Raw genomic sequence first — 25031 nt, forward strand, 5'->3', positions numbered from 1 at the left:
CCTTTTACTGACTCGAGTTTTTTATGAGTCACTCACTGAAGTGACTCGAAAACTCAATCCACTCGAGTTTGGTTTCACTGTGGGAATCCACAGTATTATGCAGTAAAGTCAACAAATTCTGGTTGGTTAAACAATATCACAAGCGACCAGTGCAACAGAAACAAGACGTGGGAAGGAGAATTGATTTGAGTCAAGGAGCAAATGTTTCGCTGTTTTCCACTGGGTTAATACATTTATACAAATGCAATTACATTAATAGTTGCACAATTAATGCCACGTTACCCAATTTCCTTTATACTGTAGCTCATATAGGTGAATAAATTAACAGTGACGTCCCGGTTCAGTAAAAGACTCTCGAGATTTGAACGACTCGGTCAATACTTGACCATCTCTAGCGTATTGCGTGACTTGTAACGTGTGCGACACGGTGCCTCCTCCTTCTCGCCTCCCTTGTTCAGACGTCCACACGCTCCTTCTCGGCCCGGACAAGCAAACCACACCCGAGGTACGGATAGTTCTCGTCTAAAAGTGATTTTATTTGTGGCGTCAATGTGTTACGGTTTAGCATGTAGCTGTGTTGAGCTACTGACGTATGAAGAGCAGCCGTCATGCTCGGCCCTCTGCTAGCTTGGCGGCTAATGACTTTACGGTGCGGTCATTTGGCATGACGGCAGGGTTGAAGGCCAAACGTACCACGCTAAGCCCAATTAGCCGGGAATACCACCCTTTAATTCAGCTCGGGTCACAAACACATAAATGTGCTATATGGGAATCGGTGGGGGCGTTTGCCCGCTGTCCACCTTGGTAGCAAGCTAATGCTAACTGTCATCACCTCTATGTATGGCTCAATTGGACTTAAACCGAAACCTTTATAACCAACATGTCTGTCTTAAACCTCAGTGCCACGTCTTTTATGTAATGCTAAAACACCTCGGCTGCTTTTTTTTTTTTTTTACGGCGGCGTATTCCTTCACTCAATGATCTTTCGGATAGCTTCCTGACCCCCACCAAGGCCATCCATCCCTCAGCCATCATCCATCGTGGGTCACTGCTCAGCTGGAGCCTACTTTGGTGGGGTGCACCCTGGACAGGCCAGTCACGTGTCGCTGATTGGATGTCATACAACTTTATTTCAGAACCATCCCTTGAATCCTCAGTGGCATTGCGGGGAATGCTGGAGCCTATCCCAGCTGCCTTTGTCCAAGGGCGGGGTACACCCTAGCCTGGTGGCCAGCTAATGGCGGGGCACAGAGACAGAGATGTGCCATGATATGGAGAGTCGATGATGCATGAATATATTTTCACAGTTTCAGGCGGCCCCCAGAGATCAATCATAGCTGTCAAGGAGTTTGCCGCCCCTGCTGTAGGGTCTTCACCTTCTGGGCGTACGCTATCAGAGTTGAGCGTCATGTTATCCCGAGGCGCCGTGCTGTTGTAACACGTCTGGGGTAGAACAAAGAGGGGACGTCTTGCTCAACAAACGTCTTTTTACAAACCCGCACGGCTGGGGATACTCGAGGCACGTTTTCCCACAGTGACATCTTTACCCCGGGGTTTCCCGTTCCTTTATGTACTTGTGGTGAGCCACCACATTCCATAGGAAGCCATAACAGACGTGGTCAAACACACAGCGGACGAGATAAGCTGAGGTTCAGAGACACAAAAAGTTACTGACCGCTAACTTTTCCAGTCGGTGGAACCTCACTCCATCCACCTAATGGATTTGTTTTGGGTGGACACGGCAGTGGGATGGGCGGGCGGTGTAATAATATTGTAATAACTATAATTGTAGTAATTGGAATGGCTTGCTTGGTTCCAAATGAAGCAAACGTTTACCACACGCAACTCCGCCAGCTCGGCATTGGGTAAGAACCTCTATATGTTCCAAGATAAGTACATCTCAGTTTTGTCATGAAGGTGAAAAAGCTCATTGGTCATTTCAACTTCACTCTTTAATCTTCTTTCTCTTAATATTTGATTCATTTCAACTTGTTGTAATCATGACTATTCAGCCACAAGCTGCAAATGGCCCCCGGGTCGCACTTTGGACACCCCTGCCGTTCCTGTTTAACCGTTCCTGTTCCCAGCCAAGCGCGCCCGTTTAGGCAGCAGTCTAGTCGGGTGTGGTGAATTGCCGCTCCCAAGCAGTGAAGACTGTGTTGTCCTTAGCGTCACGATGCCACGCCCATCTTTGCAGATCATGGCCGTACCTCCGACCTACGTTGACCTGGGAAAGTCTGCCAGGGACGTTTTCACCAAGGGATACGGTGAGCGCCATGCTGTTATCCATCCAAAGCTGCTGAGTGTCCCTCAGGATGTTTTAGGACTATATTTAGCAGGTCCCGGTCGTCAGACGCACACTTTGACCCCCTCGCTTGTTGCTGTCGTCTCTCCGCAGGCTTTGGGCTCATCAAGCTGGACTTAAAAACCAAGTCTGAGAATGGCCTGGTAAGACGGCAGCAGTAGTGATGAGATTATCTGCTTCACGCGCGAGCCCAGCAGCCTCCTGCCCTGATAACCGCTCTGCAGGGTGCTCATCAACGTTAGCGACATCCCAGCAAGTAGCCCACCCCGTGTCTCCCGTGCGTAGGCGCTATGCTGCGTGAGTAGCGTGGCGTAGCCTAGCAAGCGTGCAAGGAGGCTCACAGGAAACACACGGCACATAAGTATAGTGGCCCAACATGATTTATTTCTTTGGGGGGGGGGTATTTCCTGGCTGCCATCTCATATGAGTGGTGGAATGTCCATAGGATGAGACTTTGGACCTGAGAGTACATTGGTGGAGCTCTAGCAGGACGTCCAGGTAGCACATAGGGGGGCTCCGAGCGAGAGAGCGGACGGTCAGTGGGGATGTTGGGTCATGCCTTAAAGGGTGGTCCAAATGTAAGAGTGGCCGCCTTTGGAGCTAAATCTTCAACTTGAAGACCCATGTTGCTGTTTCGCTTCCGTGCGCAGGAGTTCACCAGCACAGGCTCTGCCAACACCGAGACCAGCAAGGTGGCCGGGTCCCTGGAGACCAAGTACAAGTGGGCGGAGCACGGGCTGACCTTCACGGAGAAGTGGAACACCGACAACACCCTGGGCACCGAGATCACCATCGAAGACCAGGTTGGTGGCCGCTTGCAGACGTAAAACATTTGACATCTTGCTCCTTCCCAGTCATCTGAAAGCTCCTCTTTGCAGTTGGCCAAGGGCCTGAAGCTGACTTTTGACTCCTCCTTCTCGCCAAACACCGGGTACGGTACGGCTTGAGCAGGAAGCGGGACCCTTGGCGTTGTGTAACCTCCGTGCCCTTTGCCCCGCAGCAAGAAGGGTGGCAAGCTGAAGACGGGCTACAAGTGCGACCACATCAACCTGGGCTGCGATGTCAACTACGACATCAACGGCACGGCTGTGCACGGCGCCGCCGTGGTGGGCTACGAGGGCTGGCTGGCCGGCTACCAGATGACCTTTGAGGCGGGCAGGAACAGGATCACCCAGAGCAACTTTGCCGTGGGATACAAGACGGACGAGTTCCAGCTGCATACAAACGTGTAAGCTAGTTTGTATGCAGGCGCTCGAGCGGCTACGTCGTCCAGCTGATGGGATTTAGCGTACCCAGTGGACACAAGCCAGTTAACGGCACACACAGTGGGCAACCGCTCGGCTAAGCCTGTCTGTGACTCCTGGGGTCAGATGGAGTGCATCCGCTTTGCTGTCTCCAATCCTGCTTTGTTTGCTTCGCTCTTGCAGGAACGATGGCACCGAGTTTGGCGGCTCCATCTACCAGAAGGTCAACCAGCAGCTGGAGACTGCCGTCAACCTGGCGTGGACCGCCGGTAACAGCAACACCCGCTTTGGCATCGCCGCCAAGTACCAGATTGACCCCGACGCATCCTTCTCGGTGTGTAAGCTTCACTACGGCTCGCCGCTTTTAGTCTGAGCCAGGGGCGCGTCACAAAGAGCCCAGGGTGGGGGCCTAAACGTTAAAATATTGAAAAATACAATTGAACAAAAAAACTTAATTAACTAATTAAGTTTGTTTCAGGGAAATATCAGTTCCCAACTAGAAAAGGGAGGAAAGTAGCTTTTTATGAAAAAATACATTTTAAGCACAAATACACAAAAATACGCTCTTTGACGCAAATACACAGCTCGGATATGGCAACTACACAGACCACACTAAAAGGCTGCTTTTACATCAAAATCACTGATTTACATATCTAACACCAGTTTCACATTCGGAACTGAACCGTGTGTACACGCGTGTTCATGAGTTCATATGTCCCTACGATGCATTATACCTGCTGTCAAATGCGCTTCTGCCTTCATTTTTAATATATACCTATTCTTTTTTAATATGGCAATGAAAGCAAACAAAACAAAGTTGTCATTTTTGGGAATTGAGTTTGAGGGAAAAAGCGATGATGGGAATGAAGGAAGTCCTACTTTAGACCAGGTTTGATTGACTGTGTCGTCTCTCACAGGCCAAGGTGAACAACTCCAGCCTCATAGGCCTGGGATACACACAGACCCTTAAACCAGGTGAGACCCCAAATAACCTTAGCATGAGCTTTACCTTCATTCCATCTAGCGAGCAGGAGCCGTGTGAGGAGCATCAATTACTTGTGGTGGTCCTGGAGGCAACTCCCACAGGAAGCGGGAATCTGTCGCTGTGTTCAAATGTTGAGATGTTGAAATGGAAATGAATGAGGGCTAATTTGCGCGTCTGATCCCACGCACGCAGGCATCAAGCTGACCCTCTCCGCTCTCCTTGACGGCAAGAACATCAACGCCGGCGGCCACAAGCTCGGCCTCGGCCTCGAGTTCCAGGCGTAGAGGCCGTTGCTGCCAAACACCACCCCCTCCCGCCCCTCCAGCCCTCCCGACATCCCCCCTCAAATTACATAAATTATAAGGATAATGATTCGCCCCACCACCCCCCACCCCGGATGTGCCACGACAGTGGATGAATAGTGGTGGCCTAAGTCGGACCGCCACCCACATTTAAAGGACCACGTTTAAGGGAACATTTATGTTTTGGGAAGAAAACAGAAGCATGAAGGGAACAAGTAGCCTCGAGCACGGCCACCCTGGCAGCCGATCACGTGACTAAAGAAAGATTAGAACACGCAGAAGAGCTTCAGAACCAATAAGCATTCCTGCCTCTCACAAGGCAATGAAATCATTTATTTTTGTTCAGCTTGAGAACAACAGAACAAGATGGAAGCAGCTGGAGGTAGCGCGCGCACACACACACACACACACACACACACACACACACACTCCCATGTGTACATTCTGTCTCTCGTGTCTTGTTACTTCTAGCAACACTAGTTTATGGGCAGCCCCGTGTAGTTGAATCCAGCTGTGAAGTCTTATGGAGGCAAAGGCGGGGTTAGATAGCTGCGTCCTGTGGATGAGAGTTACTGAATGCGTCCAGGACGCGCTTCGTCTTCCACTCATGTTTTTGTGGGCGTCGTGCGCAGTGTTCATGTGACGCTATTGTCATTTCCTGAAGAAATAAACATCTCCAACCAGTCGGCTTTGTGTACTTCTTATTGTGAGATTCCTGCGTCTAAAAGATACAAATGACAGAAGTCTGCCCAGCAGGGCTCACATAAGATTAGGAATTAGAAAAAGAACCAACTTTGTCTTGAATATTTCAACTCTGCTGGTAAAATATGACTTTTTATGTTTTTTAGTTTTCTTGTAAAATTCTAATGTAGCTGCCCGCAAGAGGTCCCCATACCGTATTTTATACACCCCATATATCAGTGCCTGAAAAGCAATGTATATTATAAAGCGATGCTCTTGCGTCACTATGGCAACCACTTCCCATTGACCTCAGTCACGTTCATCTCCATCATAAAGGCTTAACACCTTTACAACACATTTCCTAGTTGTGTCAGTCGAAACGATCACAGCTTCTGTTGTTCGATACTTATTAGTTATTTAAAAAATGCCCACAGTGGTGACGCATCATAGTTTCGCTTAAACCACGCCCCCTCCCCGCCCCCCGTGCCTGCTGCCAGTAAACATGGCGACGATGAGACGAAGCAGGAAGAACATTTGTGCCCTCTCCCTTCTCATTTACCTCCAACTTTTGGTCGGCGGCTGCCTGGCGGCTCCGATGAACGCCACCTCGGAAGGTAAAGCCGTGTTCGTGGCGTTTATTGGCGGCTCACGTGATCCGGAAGTTAGCTTGCCAGGGCTAAGCCGCGAGGCTAGCTAGCTAGCTAGCAGGTCATGCTAGCACCAGCAGAGTCTTTTAAGGCTTTGATTGACAGGCCGACAGCTTCCGTCACAAGTTTCTATTGATGTGACAAACGTTTATTACTTTAAATATATGACATTATTTACAGACAAGACCTTATGTAGAGTTAATATGTGACATTAATTAGTTGCATACTATCTTTTCTTCGCTCGGACAACACTCGGAAAGTTTTAATTGATAAACCATCGAATGTGTTAATTATGCCTGTATCTGTGTATTGACTTACTCAGCTGCAGAGAGCACCAGGCTTTTTATACGCACACAGGGTAGCCAGGTTGTTGAATAACATGTGATCACTCCTCCTCAGATGTACTATACGTGCTAACTATCTCCTCTTTAAAAAAAAGTAACTTCTTTATGATGTACTTATTTTATTTACCGCTAACTGTAGTTTGTGCATTGGAGCGAGTGTACCTGTTGATTTGTCCTATGAAATATGATGACATCACTAAGAGCACATCACTGTTACCAGGAGAAGCGGAAAGGAGCGGAGCCAGGTGCACTGTATTCGGGCACACGCTCCGAGCAGCCGGTGTGATTTGATGTGATTTTTAAAAAATGGAAATCAACGTCCCTATTCAAAACACAACTGTATTGTGTTGTAACTGTGTTCAATGAAAAACATATTTAGAGTCATATCTTTTCATTGTACTTTCCTTACAATGAATGTTAAAATGTCGTCTGGTTCCCCTGGACCCTATCTTATGCATGGACTGGTCTTGTGAGACCCCTAATGTCCCCCTAACGTGTATTGCACAGGCGTGTAGGTTGGGAATGGGTTCCTTATGTGGCCTTTCTACAAAGACGATGTGTTCACTCGAGTGTTGATGCTGGCGCTGCCCCGTGTTGATGAATAGCTCCTTTCTCCTGGTGGACGCCTCAACCCCTCCTGGTGTCCTCTCTCTGAGCAACGCTGCCTGGTGCACGGCATTCATTTAGGGAGCACGGGGATGCTAGATCACCTCACATGGTCGTCTGAATGGAGGTTATTCAACGCTCTTGTTTGCCGCATAGCAGCCGTTAGCGCCACACACTTAGGTTCCTCGTTAAGGCCATCTAGCATATCAACACAGCAGGGGAAACATGTTCTTTTGTCCCAATACGACTTCCAATAATAATAAAATAAGTATATGATAAAGAAGTTATTGAATCATGTTGGTCTTGGCAAGTAGAAAGTATTTGTATTGGTTTGAAAATGATCTCTCCTAAGCATACTTATATAATTAACACAACAGTTTAAATAGTTTTTGACTTTTGGATTATTTGTGTATTCTTCCTATTCAGTTATCTTTTTCAAAGAGGCGATAGTTAGCACATGTAGTACATCTGTGGAGGATCATGTGGTATTCTCCAACCTGGCAACCCTGTGCAGGTATAAAGGGCCTGGTGCTGACCGTCTCCATATTGACCGCATGTGTCTGCTTGTTGAAGGACTTTTTTTGGAATGTTGCCCATCATTCCCAATCGTTATTTGAAACATGAACACACATTTCCTTCCCTTTTGGGTGGATGTCATGGGAAATGCATATTTTGACCAAAACACGGCAACAATGTGGGCAGAGTATTGGGATTTGCACCACGGGGTGTCTCATGAGTAGGATGAAGGTTGCATGTGTTAAGATGACGCTAATAACTGTTTTGGGGTGGTGGGGCGAATCATTATCCTTATAATTTATGTAATTTGAGGGGGGATGTCGGGAGGGCTGGAGGGGCGGGAGGGGGTGGTGTTTGGCAGCAACGGCCTCTACGCCTGGAACTCGAGGCCGAGGCCGAGCTTGTGGCCGCCGGCGTTGATGTTCTTTCTTTGCAGATGACCCTGCAAAGAAAGCAGACGGGCCTCAAAGTCCTCCCCTCGCCGGCATCAAAGACGGCACTCAACCAGAACCTTTGGCAGCTGAAGTCAACGCAGCATCGAAGGATCCAGCAGCACCCAGCACCAACGCCTCGGAACCAGTCCAGATCCAGCAAGTCAACATCACCCAAACGGCATCCAGTCAACCCAAGGCGCCCAAAGAGGACCAAAGCAGCCTGGTCATCATCGGTTCCTCTGCCAACGACCCGAAGCAAACGTCTGAAGGACCTGAGCGTGCAGGACCACAGGAGGCCAAAGCCACCACATCCAACATCGTGGTCACAACAGACAAACCCAAAGCTGCTAAAATCACGCCGGAGACCAAACCACAAGCAGCCACCACCACCTCCACCCCCATCTTTGTCAAAACCCCCCAACTCACCAAGCCCGCAGTGGAGGACACCACCGCCCTGGACTCTAAATCCTTGGCTACTCAGAACCCAACCGCCGTTCTGCAGGACCTTGAGTTGGAACTCCTGCAGCCCGCCGGCAAAGAAGCCACGGATCAATACGGAGACGACGACGATGACGACGACCAGGACAACTACACCGACAGCGAAGATCTGGAGGCGGAGTACGGTCTGGAAGCCGGCGACGCCACCGCCAAAGACCAGACGGTCATCCGAGTGGAGGCGCCGTACAGGAAGGAAGACCCCAGCTACAAGGGGCCCGCCCTCTACAATGCGGACGACGAGGACTCGCACTTCTTCTTCCATCTGGTCATCCTAGCCTTCCTGGTGGCCATCATCTACATCACCTACCACAACAAGAGGAAGGTTGGTCCTCACATATACACTTCCTGTCCGCGTATGATCTGTGCATCCTTTTACTTTGGGGCCGCTGGGGGCAGGGGGGGCATTTAGTTGCTGTTTACTTCTGGGGTTGGGGTAATGCTAACAGGCTGGTATGACATGGTCACATGTTCTTCACCCACGTCCAGATCTTCCTGCTGGCTCAGAGCCGCCGTTGGAAGGAGAGTCTTTGTTCCCGCAACACGGTGGAATACCACCGCCTGGACCAGAACGTCAACGAGGCCATGCCGTCCCTCAAAATGACCCGCGACTACATCTTTTGAACCATGAGTCCAGACCCCCCCATGCTGGCCTTGTTGGTGGGCATCCATGTTTGTTTGACATCCTGATGTGTTTTTCTTATTTTCTACAGGTCTGCATTTCTTGGGTTGTTTCATTTCAAGGGGGGGGGGGTGTTTTATCTGCTTTTATCTCCCCCCCTTCTGATCAGACAACAAATGACACTTTGAGTGTGTACTCCTGGTAAAAGTCCTATTTATGCAGAGTAGAAAAAGAGTTGATTGGAAAGGATGCTGCTACACGCCCCCTACTGGCCACATGCTGCCATGCAGGTCTCCTGGCCGCTCCTCTTTGCTTTATGACTTCGGTGAAGTCCCTGTCAATCAGCCACACACCCCCACTCACTCAGTCTTCACCTTGTGTGTGTGTGAGAGAGAGAGAGAGATGCCTGCCCTGCGGAGCCCCACATTACCAACATGAGTACTTTTGGTTGCCTTACCAGCACCCTGCTAGGCCTTCTGCTGTCACGGTACGCTACTCATTCCATACTTGGCACTTTCATATCACGTGTATCGTTAGCATCCATGCCATCATCCTCCTTTGACAATAAAGCACAAATCAAATGAAGAGCGCTCAGCCTCATCCGTGCACGATGCTTGTTTTGATTTTGAAAAAAAAAGCATATATTTCAACTTTCTCAGCCTCTGTAAAAGTGTTCTCACATTATGAATGACATGACTTTATTTCCATAGTATAACTTTTTTCCCAAGCCAATTCTCCAAAAATGACAACTTGATGTAGTTTGTTCTCATGTATTTTGTCATAATATATTTCAAGCTATTTGATCTTTAAAGGGACCAACGATGCCCATGATGGCCGTGGTATGGAGTGGTGGACTCCTGTAGAGCAGCTACACACCATAACCCGCACACAACGCTTTCTAGATCTTCCACAATCTGCACCCATTCCAGCTCCCAGCATGCCCACCCTGCTGTGATTGATCACGATGGATCCAAAACAAGATCTCCTTATCATGCCAGGAACGTTGGAAGCTTCTGGATCGTCAAGGTTCCATTTTTTTCTCATCAGAGAATCCAACTTTCTTCCCCCTTCCAAGGTCCCATGTTTGATGCTCCCTGGCGATCCCTTTTTTCTTTATGAAAGCCTTTTCCCGCAGATGGCGTCTGATTTGTTATTGCTCCGCAGTCTGTACCAGTAGGGACCTTCGTTTGGGTCCAGAACCGCCCCGTGTCTTGACGGACAGCCCATCCATCCTCCGGCTCATTTTTTTGTTGGGTAATGCTGAGGATCTTCCCTGAATGTAGCCATCAGGAGGGCTGACCGTGTCAATGCCTGATGGCTTTTATAGCCTGTGGTCTTCAACCTTTCATCAGGTGAAAAAAACATTTCACTTTATTATTATTTATTAATGACAAGTTCCATGTTTGATTTCTAAGTCCCCCTTCTTGCTTTTGCATCTCGTAGCTCTAGTAAACCCTCATTAAGGTCCTAATGTGCAAAATGAATATTCATTTTCTACCGCTTATCCTCACTGGGGTGGCGGTGCTGGAGCCTATCCCAGCTGTCTTGGGGGGGGTGTCCCTCCTGGACTGGTGGCCAGCCAATCCCAGGGCACATATAGACAAACAACCATTCACACTCACATTCATACCTATGGACAATTTGGGTGGCCAATGAAGGTAACAGTTTTTCATTCATTCATTCATTTTCTACCGCTTTTTCCTCGCGGGGGTGCTGGAGCCTATCCCAGCTGTCTTCAGGCGTAAGGCGGGGTACACCCTGGACTGGTCGCCAGCCAATCACAGGGCACATATAGACAAACAACCATTCACACTCACATTCATACCTATGGACAATTTGGAGTCGCCAATTAACCTAGCATGTTTTTGGAATGTGGGAGAAAACCCACGCATGCACGGGGAGAACATGCAAACTCCACACAGGGATGCCCGAGGGTGGGATTGAACCCTGGTCTCCTAGCTGTGAGGTCTGCACGCTAACCCCTAGACCACCGTGCCGCCCGGTAACATTTTTTTTTTCTTTAAGTCATAAATAAGAAAGTGTAATTATTTCCAGAATATTCCAACTTTTCAAATGTGTTTTTCTTTTTCCCCAATGTTCCGACTTTAATATTTCCAGTATGCTGCTGAAATGCCAATATGTACCTTCCCCACATTAGAGCCATTGCAGTAGAGGCCTTTGGCCACCAGGGGGCAGGATGCACACAGCAATGGCGGCCGTGTGTAGCCAGAAAAGCACAGCAGGGAAGTTTGATGAAATCAAGGAAAGTAAACATTTGCAGTCTCTGCTGCCTGATAAGAAGAGCAAAGCTTTTTGGGTGGAAATGAAATTAATCCAGATGTTTCTCCACACGGGACGTATTTGGGCTTCCTTCTGCCGTCAATGTTGATGCTTCCTAAAAGGCTAATGTGGAATGTGCCGCCCATCAGCCTTTTCATGTGCACTGTTGGTGTTTGCAGATGAAGGCTGAACCAGTGCCTTAGTGCCTCGGAGCCAGGCACTGCACATACGGGGGACGGGGTGCTGCTCCCGTTCTGGCCAGGCCACGTGGCGGCAGCTGGACTGGACCAGTGGACTGTTGGATAGGTTGGTGGTCAGTCATTATTTATTATTATTATTTCAGCACCAGCGTCTTCCTTCTGTATTTATGGGGGGGGGGGCTGGTCTGAGGCCAGAGCTTATCAGGCTCACCCTGGGGGTCTGGATGTTAAAAAAAACCTCAGCGTGGCCAAGTACGTCCATCCACACAGCGCTATCACAAATCAAAGTCTATCCAGCCCGGGTGCTGTGTGTGAGTGACGGGAGGAAAAGCTCTGACTGGTTTGTCCACTAAATACGCAGAAATACAGTACTGAGGAACTGATGGCTAAGGCACATACATTTAGAGTAGTTACTGAGGAACTAAGACCTTCAGATCTTCAGCATCTGGACTAGCATTCCCCCTGGCCTCCTGGGAACGCTGGCATCACGTTGGCATCACGCTGGCATCATGCCCAAAGCCATCGTTCACCTCAGGAACAAGAATGGCACAGCTAATCACGACTAACTCCTTTTTGTACGTTCCATTTTGAGATATCAGTCATGACCTAGTCAGAGGTCAAAGGCCATGTTCATGAAGTCCATGGTGTCCATCCAGATGTATCTTATGTACGTTACGTCCTCCATCCAGCCACCACTGACGTAAGATGCTCATGTCTCATTTTCTTTACTTGGCTTCCCTCCTTGACGGCTGCCATCACGCCGTCAAGCATCTCCACCCGCCGCCTCGTCACGTCAGCGTTCATCTTTGATCACCTTCTACGTGTGTTTTATTTTTAGCTTAGCATTTCATGGTCACTCTGTCCTCCGTCTTGTCTTTTCTGCAGCTCCGTAGGGTTTTTTGTTTTGACAGGAAGACATAAAACCACAATATCTTTTCCAGCAAAATATCCATATGATAACCGTTTACATTCATGGGATAGCGTTGGTGCTTTCATACTAAACAACCACTTTGGCAAGGGGGCGGGGTTTGGGGCAAAGCTGGGTCCGGGTCTCTTCCCCTACGAGACCTTGACATGGGGGCAAGGGACAACACCCCCAAATCAACTCTGTCAGAAAGCAAAGCCCAAGACATCTCCAACCATTGCTCGTCTCCGTGAGCAGCAAAGCCAAAGAAGGATGCGTCACGTACGGACGAGAGGTATCGCTCGGTAATGGAGGATGGCGTGTAGCTCGCCATCTTCGACTTCCTGCAAAGAAAAAAAGCAGCAAAGTAAGACAAAAGCGTGCAGAGTCGCCGGCGTGTTCTTTGTGTTGGACGCCGCCGTCAGCCGTCGGCCTTTGCCCGGCTTTGAGGAGGACACAATGGAACAGAAGGAGCGGCGGATAAAGCCTCTCAGGAGCTGTGAAAGGAGTCGGAGGCAGCAGAGAAAGAAAAGGTGAAAGGGAATTATTGACGCAGGAACAATATTGAGCTGTGGGAATTGGAAACAAACAGGCGGCTTTGCTGGCCAGACAATAAAAACACGTCTTTGGTCGCCGACTGCTGGCTTCCACGCCGTGAAGGCGTCTTCTTACCAGCCGCCGTCTGGACGCTCTCTATGGCTTCTGGTCTTCAATAGATCAAGTAACTTGGCTTGAGGAAAAACCTCAATGAGGCGCTGATGATGTGGCTATCATATGGAACATGACGTGAGGTCACGTAGCGCCTTTTTCACCACGGCGAGTAAAACCTCGGCCAGATGATGTCCTGCGTGTCCTTCACTCGGAGCCTCATCAGGACCGTCGTCTGCGCCGCTGCGGCGTCCGAGGGGATCTATTGGGGTGTCCAACAAACCACCATCTGCCCTCCACCATTTACCGCCACACGTCTGCCGCGAAACCTCCTTCCCTTCGTCCCCACGCGCCACCTCCATCACGGCGCCACCTGCTGCGCTCCTGGTGGAGGTCTCTCCAGAGAGTCGGACTACTTCTGCTTTCCACTTTGACAGCCCAGCTGTGGCGGCGGCACCACATGCGCACCGCCTCCTGCACCCCGTCTCTTTCCAGCGGCCGCACTTGATGCTAACGAGAGCCGACGGCGAGTGTTGGGAAGGGCGCTAACAGCTGGGGGCTAGCGGCGGCCCTGAAGGACGCTCCGCAAGCAGAGAAGGAAGCTCAGGTGTCAAATGCAACAGCTGCTTCCTCTCTGACTGACGTAAACAAACGAAGGCCAGAGCTGAAACGGCGCTTCGTGCATCAGGGCATATCATAGCAATCCCCAGGCAGCGGGCCAATAGGAGCCCTGCGGCTGTGGGAACACGCCACGTATGGAATGGACCACCTCAAACGCTCAAAATAAGGGGTGTCAAACTCAATTCTAAGGTTGTTACCCCCCCCCCCCCATGTCTCATGAGCAAAAAAAGCAGCGCTTCAGTCTCCATGGAAACGACCCGTCTGTATTTCCAGGGAAGCCATTTTTAAAAATAGCGTCTGGCTCCCTAAAACAAAGACCTTTTAAGACCTTTGGGCCTGAAACGTTTCCGTGTGGATGACGGTTCTTCTCCGACTGCCTAAATGGTCATCTGGGTCGAGCTACAGCGCCACCCGCCACATTACCTGGGAATTAATTTTGAGGTGGCCGACACCACCGCTCTCATTCCAGACGACATCTCTGTAGGACGTCTCACTCTGATGGAAACGTGATGAAGGACGCCTTCTTGCTGAGGAAAATGGATAGCCCAAAAGCAGACGCCATCTGCAGCCTCGTCAGGACAAACGGTGAAGGTTTCCCCGAACATGCCCCCCGTGACTCCGAGATTTATGAGCGCCAGCCACATTCCGTGTTCGGAGCGCTGGAGCCGTGATGAATGTCCGACTCTGCACGTCCGGCGGTCGGCTAAAAGGCGAGCAGGAATCACAGGTGGGAAGGACGCAAGGGCAGAAGTGTTTACACGTGTTACACAACTCCATTGCTCATGAGTACAATGGCAGGAGATCTGCCAAGGTCAATCCAACATTTGGGTGCTTTGTTCCACTTCCTCCTCGTGCTGGTGACTGAGAACAAACAGGAAGCACCAATGCGTGGACCAAAACCCACCAACTAAGGAAGGAACTGAAGATGTGGGGAGCAATCAGAAGCCCCAGACGATCTTCCCCCAGTAGTAGACTGAGCTGGAAACTAAGAATATTCCCAAAAGCGTTGAATGACCTGAAAACTGCACCAGTGGTCCAACTACCTAGAAAATGAGTAAACAAACCCAAAAGCTCCCTGCTTACCTTCCAGTGGAACATTGAACAAACAAAAGCAGGAAGAGGTGCCGAGTCTGGAAGATCTGGAAAGCTTTGTGTGCTTTGTAGCTGCTCTATAGGAGTCCACATCTCAGGACAAAGGCCCAACACCAGCGTCATAGGCCCCTTTAAGGACAGCCACGCTAGTGTGCTGGTACTAGTACTAGTACTAGCTAGTACTCTAGTATTTCATGTGTGGTGCTGCCCGCTGGCAAAGTATGTGCAGCGACATTAACATGCTGCTGCGGCAGGAGTGAACCCCTTCACGGACAACACAATCACCTCAGGTCACATGACCTGTGAAGCAGGAAGTACCTGGCGTGTACAGCCCAGGAAGTAGCTTGTGTGTGTACATCCCAGGAAGTACCTGGTGTGTACAACCCAGAAAGTACCTTGTGTGTACATCCCAGGAAGTACCTGGTGTGTACAACCCAGAAAGTACCTCGTGTGTACAACCCAGAAAGTACCTTGTGTGTACATCCCAGAAAGTACCTGGTGTGTACAGCCCAGGAAGTACCTGGTGTGTACAGCCCAGGAAGTACCTGGTGTGTACAGCCCAGGAAGTACCTGGTGTGTACAGCCCAGGAAGTACCTGGTGTGTACAACCCAGGAAGTACGTTGGAGTAAAAATAGAAAGTGCAGGAAGCAGGAAGTGTTGATCCCAAAGCGAGAGAGACAAGTTGATCCAGCATGGCCGCCTCCCAGCGTGCTAATCTACATGCTATATGTCTTGATATTTATTTAGCATTTTGGGGCGGAAATCCCACATTATCCCGGGACACGGTCTACTTCAAGAAGCGGGAGCAAATCCTCTCCGGGAGGAAGCTTTTCCTCCGCTAGCGATGTCTGCGGCGGTGACGGCAGATTAGGTTAATCTTCAGCGTGTTAGGGCCCGGCGCCACGCTTGTCACTGAAGGCGGGGGCTACCTGCCGCGGACTTCCTGGGCAGATATGGCGTGATGCCTTCATGCTGGGGGCAGCGTGGAGGATGAGGTTTCACGGGGTAACGAGTTCACTGTCGGCTGTCGGGATGAAACGCCGATGGACCGCCAACATGCTGCTGTCGGAACGCGGGAATGCATGCGGCATATCGTCGCTTCCGAGGAGAATATTTCCCCAGCAATTAAGGCGGAGCTTTAAAAGTAGCTTCCCTGGGGTGGCCAAGATCACGTACCGCAGGGACAACAAAGGATGCAACGTAGGAAGAGGATACGAGCTAGCTTAGCTTAATGTATAGACAAACAACCCCCCCCACACACATTCATTCCTATGGACAATTAGGAGCGGCCAATGAAGCTAGCATGCCAGCTCCACATGGAGATGCCAAGCAAAGATCCCAACCCTGGTCATCCCATCTCCTGACTGTGTGGCCTCCATACTAACCACTCAACCACCGTGCAGCTAGTGTAAAGTCCTGGTTAAGATCCCGTTAGGAACGGTGAGGGCGTGTCGGAGGACGTGCGGACCTACCAAAGAGGCGTCGCTCCTAATTGGCTTAGTGACGGCCTTGACAAACGAGGCTTAGTGGCAAACGAACGCATTCATTGGATCAGTTCCGCTCACTTTTGGCTGCTCCCGCTCGTCTCCCGCTCGTCTCCCGCTCGTCTTCTGCTGACAGCAACGTTTTTATGGGACTCGCCTGGCAGGGAGTATATTTCTACTATTTCTAGTATTGTCAGGTACATCAACAATGATATGATATGATGGGATGTTTCCCTCGGTTGTTGGGTGACCAGTCAGCTGGGATAGGCTCCAGCATACCCACCACCCTGGTGAGGATAAGCATGGATCGAACAGCTAATGCTAGCACTGCTAATGCTAGCGCTGCTAATACTGTTTACACCCATTCTGGCTTTAACGCTAAACTTACCATTAAAAATAGCCTAGGAGTCTCAGGGACAGTTTACAATGACTTTAAAGAGGAGGAAATGCTTAGCAGCCATTGAAGGTTCATTGGGTTCAAGTCCAAGTGAACCCCCAAAGACCAACCAGACAGAGGGGTGGTACAGTCGGTCCAAAGCTCACGTTTGTCTTGTCTAGGATGTTACGTCCCAGGTGATCGGCTAATCGATCCTCTAAGGGAGATGAAGATGGTGACGCGTCAATCAACCAGCCTTGTTCAAAGCAGAGGTAAAATGTTCCATTCCTAAGCGGATCCCTATTGAGGTGATTAAATGCCCCCCCGCTAGCTTCCTCCTGTAGTCCCCGTAGTCCCCAAATAACAAGACAGGCTGGGCAGGTGGCATCGCCCCACCCCAACATCTTGCTGTCATGTGGCCCCCAAACACTATTCCTATGGGGGGGGGCAAGGCTGCAAAAGAACACGCTTATTGTTGACATGAAATATGATGATGTAATATACATGTCATGTATAGAACGGTTTAGTCCAATAGCAGCGCTGGATGAGCCCCCCCACACATATTCCCACAGACTGCCGCCTTCTATTCCTCCCTTCTTCTTTCCGATCCGAGGCCGGCTTTGATGGCGCCGTTAAATATTGAGCGTGCATCCATATTTCACAGGCCGAGCCCACACCAGCGGGGTCGGAGGTCAACCTGGTAAAGATGGGAGGGGAGCACGCCGCTCCTAATTGGCCCAACCTAATCTCCTTTCCCAGCGCCACGGCCTGACCTCCGCCGGTGGGGCCGACCCCGTCCCACGCTCAAAATGAACACGGACAACCAGCATGGTGATGATGGTGATGATGGTGATGATGATGATGCCTTCTATAACAGCATATTTTCATAATCCCGCCATGCAGCACGCCTGCCGCCATTTCTTTAGTTTTATTTGTTTCTGGTAATATTTCAACATGTTAAAATGAATTTTTCTACCATATGCTGTAGATATGACATCATAATATTGGGACTTTATTCTGGTAAAATATGAATATGATGGATATCCATATAGCATCCATATAATATTTGGTCTGTCCTGCCTGTCCTCCGTGGCTGAGGTTGTAGAGGTTGCTGGTTGGATTCCCGGTCAGTGAATAGATTCCGTTCCCTCTCCATTGGCATCGCTAAAGATGGTAGCCACCAACTTCCTTGGTTATCCTACATCCTTCGCTAATGCTGACATACGTGACATGTGATGGAGAGGCCGTCACCGCGGCAACTTGAAACGGTGTCGCTTCCCTGACGTCATTTCCATCTCCATCCTAATTTGGCTTTCGCATCCCCCCCCCGGAATAATTCATGGTGGCCTCGGCTTGACGAGGGAATGAAATGGGCGGCGACAAGAAAAGTGACGGCGGGAAGGCAGAGCGAGCAGCCGAGCGGGCGGGAAGCCTGAAGGCCGAAGGGGGGACCGCCCGGGTGACGACGAGGGGGAGGCGGAGCAGCAGCCGCTCGTAAATTCTTCCAAATTAGCCGAGCTGTCATTTGGCGTACGAGCTCCTACTTCCTCTTTGCCTCCTTCGGCGTCGTCGTTCCGCTCTCCGCTGGCCTCGGAGGACGGGAGTCCTGTCTGAATATTCATTGGCCTCATTTGCATATCACACAGATGGCGGGGAAACAGATGCTCGTTACGGCGACTGTCAGTCCTCCAAAAATCTGCTTGGGTGACAAAACAAATAAAGTTACACGGGAGGATGGCGAGGATGGCGAGGATGGCGCGGCGCAACAAACGCCTGGAAAAGGTCCCGCCCTTTGGACCGTCACGTCTGTCCTGTCGGGATGTCCCGTATGAGATGGCGTGCGGCGGCCTGACGTGTTCCTAACATGTTGCTCCTGTATTTTCATCACATCGCGTTAGCATCCCCGGCTTGCTAATAGGAAGCGGAGGCCAGCGTCAACATAGAATATCATAACGAAAATCATGCTATTGGCTAGCATAGACATCAATATGAAGATCATTCATATTTTACAAGTTGAAATATGAAAAACAAACAACAAAATCAAGTTCTTTGGCTTGGGAAAAAGTCTGAATGAAAAAGAATTTGGGGACTTTTCTTAAAATTTGTGACCTGATCTGATGCCTGGTCTGGTCCCAAGGGTCGGGGGCCCGGGGGCCCGGGGGCCTGGGGGCACCCCTAGCGGTTAGGATCGTTTTGGTCTTTTCTGACTTCTGGCGGCGGACTGCGTTTATTTGGCCGTCCTTCTCGTCTCAGCGGCCAACTTCTCTCCTGGGCAGAAGCTCCCACTTCCACGGGCCAAATGTGTCCTCTCACACAGCTGCTTCCTGCTTCCTGCTTCCTGCTTCCTGCTTCCTCCTTCCTCATTCCTCCTTCCTGAGGAACTAATGTAGTAACCAGTAGAGTAGTTAGTGAGGAACTAATGTAGTAACCAGTAGAGTAGTTAGTGAGGAACTATACTAACCAGTAGAGTAGTTAGTGAGGAACTAATGTAGTAACCAGTAGAGTAGTTAGTGAGGAACTAATGGAGGACTAACCAGTAGAGTAGTTAGTGAGGAACTAATGGAGGACTAACCAGTAGAGTAGTTAGTGAGGCCAAGGTCAGACAGGGTGCTTCCTCCTGAGCTAACGGCCTTCCTGTATATCTTATTGTAAAGGGTTAGCAAAGGTGTAAAATGGCCGCCACTGAAGGAAAAATGTGTGGAATTGAACGAGTGCCAGCGTAGTGTTCATTCCCGAGAGGCGGCTGGCTCGTTTGAGTGCCTTTTTTTGCCGTGATGAAAAGTGTAGTACATTTGTGAGTTGAAAGGCGGCGTCCTTCAGTGTTTGACAGTCCTTGGTGTATTTTCATATTTTCATATTTTAAACGCGCCATACGCCGGCATTCGCACGGTACAGCGTGCCATGAAAGGACGCTAATGTGCTGTCACGCTTTCATATCGCTGCCTTTTCATCACGCTCACAAACCAAAACCATGAAAGACACCACGCCGCTGCTTCTTATTTGGTGTGCTTTAATTTTAGAACATCAGCTGACGTTGTTGACGTATGCAACTCACTCCCGTTGTTTGCTTTCCTAGCAAAAACATAAGAGATAGCATATTGGGAGAAGAGCTGCTGTCCAAGAACAAAAACGCTTGACAGTAGCTAAGACCGCACGGTGGACGAGTGGTTAGCACGGAGGCATTATATATATGTTGTGGGGTCTTTTGTGACCTCTTGGGGTCATTTTGGTCGGCCCGCCGCTCCTGGGAGGGTTCACCACTGGTCCATGTTTTGGCCATTTGTGGGTAATGGCTCTCCCTGTGGTTGGCTGGAGTCCCAAAGCTCACTCCATTCCGTTAAGTTGTGTTTAACAGGAGAACAATCACTTTTTTCACATGAAGCTTGTGACTATTAATATTAACCCTTAATAAGATAAAGTTTCATTTCCAAAATTGTCCAGAAAGTGTTGTCATGGACTAATATTGGCATTTCTTTCATCACCTGGAACATTGAAGTGGGATCAGGAAGGGATCAGGAAGGGATCAGGAAGGTGGCAAGTCTTGGCTGATTTTGTCCGTGTTCCTCGTCTGCGGTGATGAAGAAGCATCTCCACAAAAGAATGCTATTTGTTTGGCCGCGCCCTCAATAAGCGTCTCTTTTGTGAGGACGTGATCTCTCCGTCAGGCGGACGCCAGCGCCGCTTCTCCGGCCTGCACAAGAACAATGAGGCCTGAGGAGAAGGTAGATGTTTGATTCTTCAGCCTGGAGGGGAGATTGAAGGCGGCGGCCCCTCCAGGCTGAGGGCTTTCTCATCTTGACACGCCGCCCGAGCACAAAGGCCACGGAAGTCGGAGCCGGGAGCCCCGTTGCCACCGGCGATACGGTCTGGGGATCAATGAGCACGGCCAAGGATCATCACGGAGGCTCTCCTTCTTCTTTTTCTCCTTCTCCTCCTTCTTCTTCTCCTTTTCTACATTGGTACTACAATTCTAGGTCAGAATGTTTTAACAACAGAATACCACCAAAGCATCATAGGTCCCGTTTAAATGAGCAAAGTTAGTTTGATTGATGTTATTTTAGGTGTCCCTGATGGTTTTTCCTGTCAATCAATGTCTAATCAATAAGAGACATCACTGCCTGGATGGACGAGGCCCTGGACCACCAACCCCCCCCTCCTGCTGTGCGTGGAGGAGTAAAGGAACCAATAGCGTGGCTGTGCTGATGGATCAAAGTCACCTTGCGCTGCACTGACCGCTCATTAGACTGTGTGGGGGGCGGGGGGGCACGCCAACCTTTGACCCCCGCCCTGCCAGGTACATTTGTCCTGTTGGCCCATAAATTAATGAGCCGCCGCCGCCGTGTTTGTGCTTGCCTTGACATGCTCTTACTTTGAAGGGCAACATGACGTATGATGAAAGGGTCAGCTGGATGACCTCCAGTCACCTTGGATTTATTTTCCTTTTCTTCTGGCTTATTTAAAAAGTAATACACGGTAATTAGCAGACAACACTTATTTTGAAGGGTCTTTTATAGCCCACAGTTTGTTTTATTCATGAAAGCCTCGACTCGTCCGTTTTTACCTCCAAAGTCCAGCATCCATCAGGACCCACCAGACCCCTGCATGACCTCAATGACCCACCAAGGACTTGGCTTACTTTTACACCTGTATCACACCTCAATGACCCACCAAGGACTTAGCTTACTTTTACACCTGCATGACCTCAATGACTTACCAAGGACTTAGCTTACTTTTACACTTGCATGACCTCAATGACCCACCAAGGACTTGGCTTACTTTTACACCTGTATCACACCTCAATGATCCACCAAGGACTTAGCTTACTTTTACACCTGCATGACCTCAATGACCCACGAAGGACTTGGCTTACTTTTACACCTTCATGACATTTATTTTGACCCCAAAACATATTTGTTCTTAAATATTTCAACTCCATGCTAGTAATACATCTATTTATTTTATCATTAGAAATTGATTTTTTTTTCCTCTACATTTTTAAGATTTTATTCTTGTAAAATTACAACTCCTTTTATTTTGACATCTCTTTCAATTTTTATGCTGGAAATGTTTGTCCCCTTGTCCCCTTGACCGCTTGGCCCCTAGGCCTCTTGGCCCCTTATCCCCTTGGCATAGGGGCCCTGTTGGGGTGGCAGGTGGTAAAAACTCACTTCTGCTATTTTCCTCCCGAGTATTTCCAGTCCTTCTTAGGTGGTCCATCATTGAATGTGGTAGAGGATGGTAGATAGTAGATGGTAGAAGATAGTAGACGGTAGAAGACCGTAGATGGTAGATGGTAGAAGGTAGAAGATAGTAGACGGTAGAAGATGGTAGATGGTAGATAGTAGATGGTAGAGACGGTAGATGGTAGAAGATAGTGTACGGTAGAAGATGGTAGTGCAGTTGTAGCGAAGTGACCTGGGGGGGTCGTGCGTACTTTGACACGCCCCCCAATAGCACCAAAGCATTGAAGGTGGATGGAAGTCTTCATTCACGTCATGTTCACCTTGTCAGTGAAGTGTTCCCCCCCCAGCATCCTATTGATCCAACATCCTACAGACCCCCCCCACGTGCCTTCCATGTAAAAGAGCTGTATAAAGCATCTACATCTCATCTTAATTAGATATTGAAGTCCATTAATTAAAACATTATCTCTGGAAAAACACGAGGGGGCCGACTGACGACTTAATCGATGGGATGGAGGGATGCTGGCGGCTGTGAGGGAGGACAGTTAAACACGCGCACAAACACATGTATAGAGACTGGGGGGGCTGGGGGGGGGGGCTTTGGTGAGCCAATTGACTTGTTTAAGAGGATTTGAGCTTTTTTGTGTGCGACTGGCGGCTGGACACGAAGTCAATGAGCTTTAAAGTGCTACTTTGTTGCTGAATGTCATCAGACAAGCAACATGGCCGCACTCAAAAGACGCTCCATTGTCCCAGGTGTCATTCAAATGGACGCTTGCAGCGCCTCCGACACGGCCCCGCTTAACCCCCCCCATTCTTTCTTTTGTCTCCAGAAGTATCCCATTCCCAGAGAAAACATCATAAGTGGATGCTAACTTCCATACACGGAGATATCCCCCTCAAATGTACAGCAAGGGGGCCCCCCTTTTGACCCGTTCAGGCCCAGTCCACGACTGCAGTGAGAAGTAGAAGTGAAACCTGAATGCAGTAAAAGTACTAAAGTAGGATTCCTAATGAATAACTGCAACATCTGAGCTAACAGGTTCATTCATCAAAAGCATTCCTTGGTGGAATCCCACATTCCTGCAAGCTCCAGCATTTACCAGCCTGGGCGCTTCCATCTGGGCAGCCCCCATTGGGCGGCCTTCTCCGAGTGAACAAATGATGCACCTGCAGCTTTTTGGGGTCTCCGCGGCCCTGATTCCACTTTCCAGAGCAGCCGTGCGTGGCGGCTAATTGCCGGCGCCTTCAAATATTTGCTTTTATTAATGTGGCCTGGCGCTCAAATCCATCTCCTCAACATGGCTGCCATCTGCTCCTCCCTAAAAGGAGGCGCGTCATCAAGATGGATCATGTCGTGTGTGGTGAAGTGTCAATGGAGGCAAAACGCACAATGTTTTGAAGGGCGGGGCCAGGGGGCCACCCGGGGGCTGCCGCCCGGGGGCCGCCCCCTAATGAAAATGAATGTTCCGCTTGGAGCGGCTACAATTCCATGGGAAGCACGACATGCCAGGGGTTGTCCTCCAGGCTCTTGGTTTACGATGGTGGGATGGAACCACCAGGAATGCCACCCAGATCGTCTTTCTATGTCATGCAGAGGAGGCTTTCTCACCCAAGTAAGGGGGGGGGGCTTGTCGGTATCCATCACCCACAAGCCACATGAGACGCCCCCCCACAAATCTACCTTGTTTTGTTTGAGGTACTGTAACAGAATACTTTGGTACTTTGTGTTTACCAACATTTGGCTTTCCCAGGGGCGGCACGGTGGTCTAGGGGTTAGCGCGCAGACCTCACAGCTAGGAGACCAGGGTTCAATCCCACTCTCGGGCATCTCTGTGTGGAGTTTGCATGTTCTCCCCGTGCATGCGTGGGTTTTCTCCGGGTACTCCGGTTTCCTCCCACATTCCAAAAACATGCTAGGTTAATTGGCGACTCCAAATTGTCCATAGGTATGAATGTGAGTGTGAATGGTTGTTTGTCTATATGTGCCCTGTGATTGGCTGGCGACCAGTCTAGGGTGTACCCCGCCTTACGCCCGAAGACAGCTGGGATAGGCTCCAGCACCCCCCGCGACCCTCGTGAGGAAAAGCGGTAGAAAATGAATGAATGAATGAATGGCTTTCCCAGCTTTGGGAACTGCTTAGCCAAATACGCCCTCATTATGAATATTCCTAGTTCGACCACTAGGGGCGGTGCAGGGAGTCTCCCTCAGTAGAAGTATGACTCCACTTCCTCATTCCGCTGAGGAAGGCCTGATGGAGATGAAGACGTTGCCTGCGCGTCTCATTGATTGATTCCTGTTTCAACAGGTGAGTAACCATTTCAAGTATCATTAAATATACAAAAGTATAAAGTATTAATATGCTGATATGCTGATATGCTAATATGCTCTGTTTCTGTGATGTTTGGGGAATATACCAGTGGTGATGTGGCTACATTTGAACATTCTGATATTCCTGCTTGTTGGTGTCATTGATGAAGAGAAATTGTCCTTTTGGCTCCAGACTTTGATGCAATATTGATACAATATTGATGTTCATATATTTGTGACTTTTATATATTTGGTCATGTTTGCATGTTTGTTGTCTTAGCCTGCCACTTCCTCCTTGTCCTCACATGATGCTTCAGTATGCACCATGAAGACATATTTGGTTATTCATGCAAAATTGTCTCATTTTAGTAAGAAAGTGTGAGCTTATGTTTGAAGAATTTCACCTAATAATAATAATAAGAACAACTTATGTATGTCCATGCTTATTGATGCAATGTCAGTCCATTCTGCTGAGGAAGGCTTGATGGAGAAGACATCACTTGCGCGTCTCATTGACTGATTCCTGTTTTACCAGCCACGATGCCGGCCGTGACGTCGACCACGCCAACCACGACGACACCGACCATTTACAGCAGAACTCTAATCCGTTGACGGGATGCCACCCTGAGACCTGCACCACCAACACCATGAACAGAGTGAGTCCTTCTGTCAGTCATTCAGTGTCTTGGTCTCGGCGGGTGGAGGCGGGGCTGCTTGCATACACATAGAGTGCAATGTGACGTAGTAGAA

At 49.4% G+C, this 25031-nt stretch overlaps 2 protein-coding genes across 2 annotated transcripts; both read left to right on the forward strand.

Annotated features, from left to right (window-relative positions):
- The first annotated feature begins 401 nt into the window (after positions 1-401).
- vdac1 (voltage-dependent anion channel 1) lies at positions 402-5521 on the forward strand. The gene is made up of 9 exons (XM_058087895.1): positions 402-505; positions 2198-2267; positions 2399-2448; positions 2956-3108; positions 3184-3236; positions 3306-3533; positions 3733-3883; positions 4467-4524; positions 4727-5521. Exons 2-9 carry the CDS (start codon positions 2201-2203, stop codon positions 4816-4818), a joined length of 852 nt encoding a protein of 283 aa, XP_057943878.1. The 5' UTR covers positions 402-505; positions 2198-2200; the 3' UTR covers positions 4819-5521.
- Positions 5522-5992: 471 nt separating this feature from the next.
- c11h5orf15 (chromosome 11 C5orf15 homolog) lies at positions 5993-9766 on the forward strand. The gene is made up of 3 exons (XM_058087107.1): positions 5993-6131; positions 8067-8884; positions 9049-9766. The coding sequence occupies exons 1-3, from the start codon at positions 6020-6022 to the stop codon at positions 9181-9183; spliced, it is 1065 nt and encodes a 354-aa protein (XP_057943090.1). The 5' UTR covers positions 5993-6019; the 3' UTR covers positions 9184-9766.
- Positions 9767-25031: the final 15265 nt, after the last annotated feature.

This window comes from Doryrhamphus excisus, chromosome 11, assembly GCF_030265055.1.
Source record: "Doryrhamphus excisus isolate RoL2022-K1 chromosome 11, RoL_Dexc_1.0, whole genome shotgun sequence".
NCBI classification, from domain to species: domain Eukaryota; kingdom Metazoa; phylum Chordata; class Actinopteri; order Syngnathiformes; family Syngnathidae; genus Doryrhamphus; species Doryrhamphus excisus.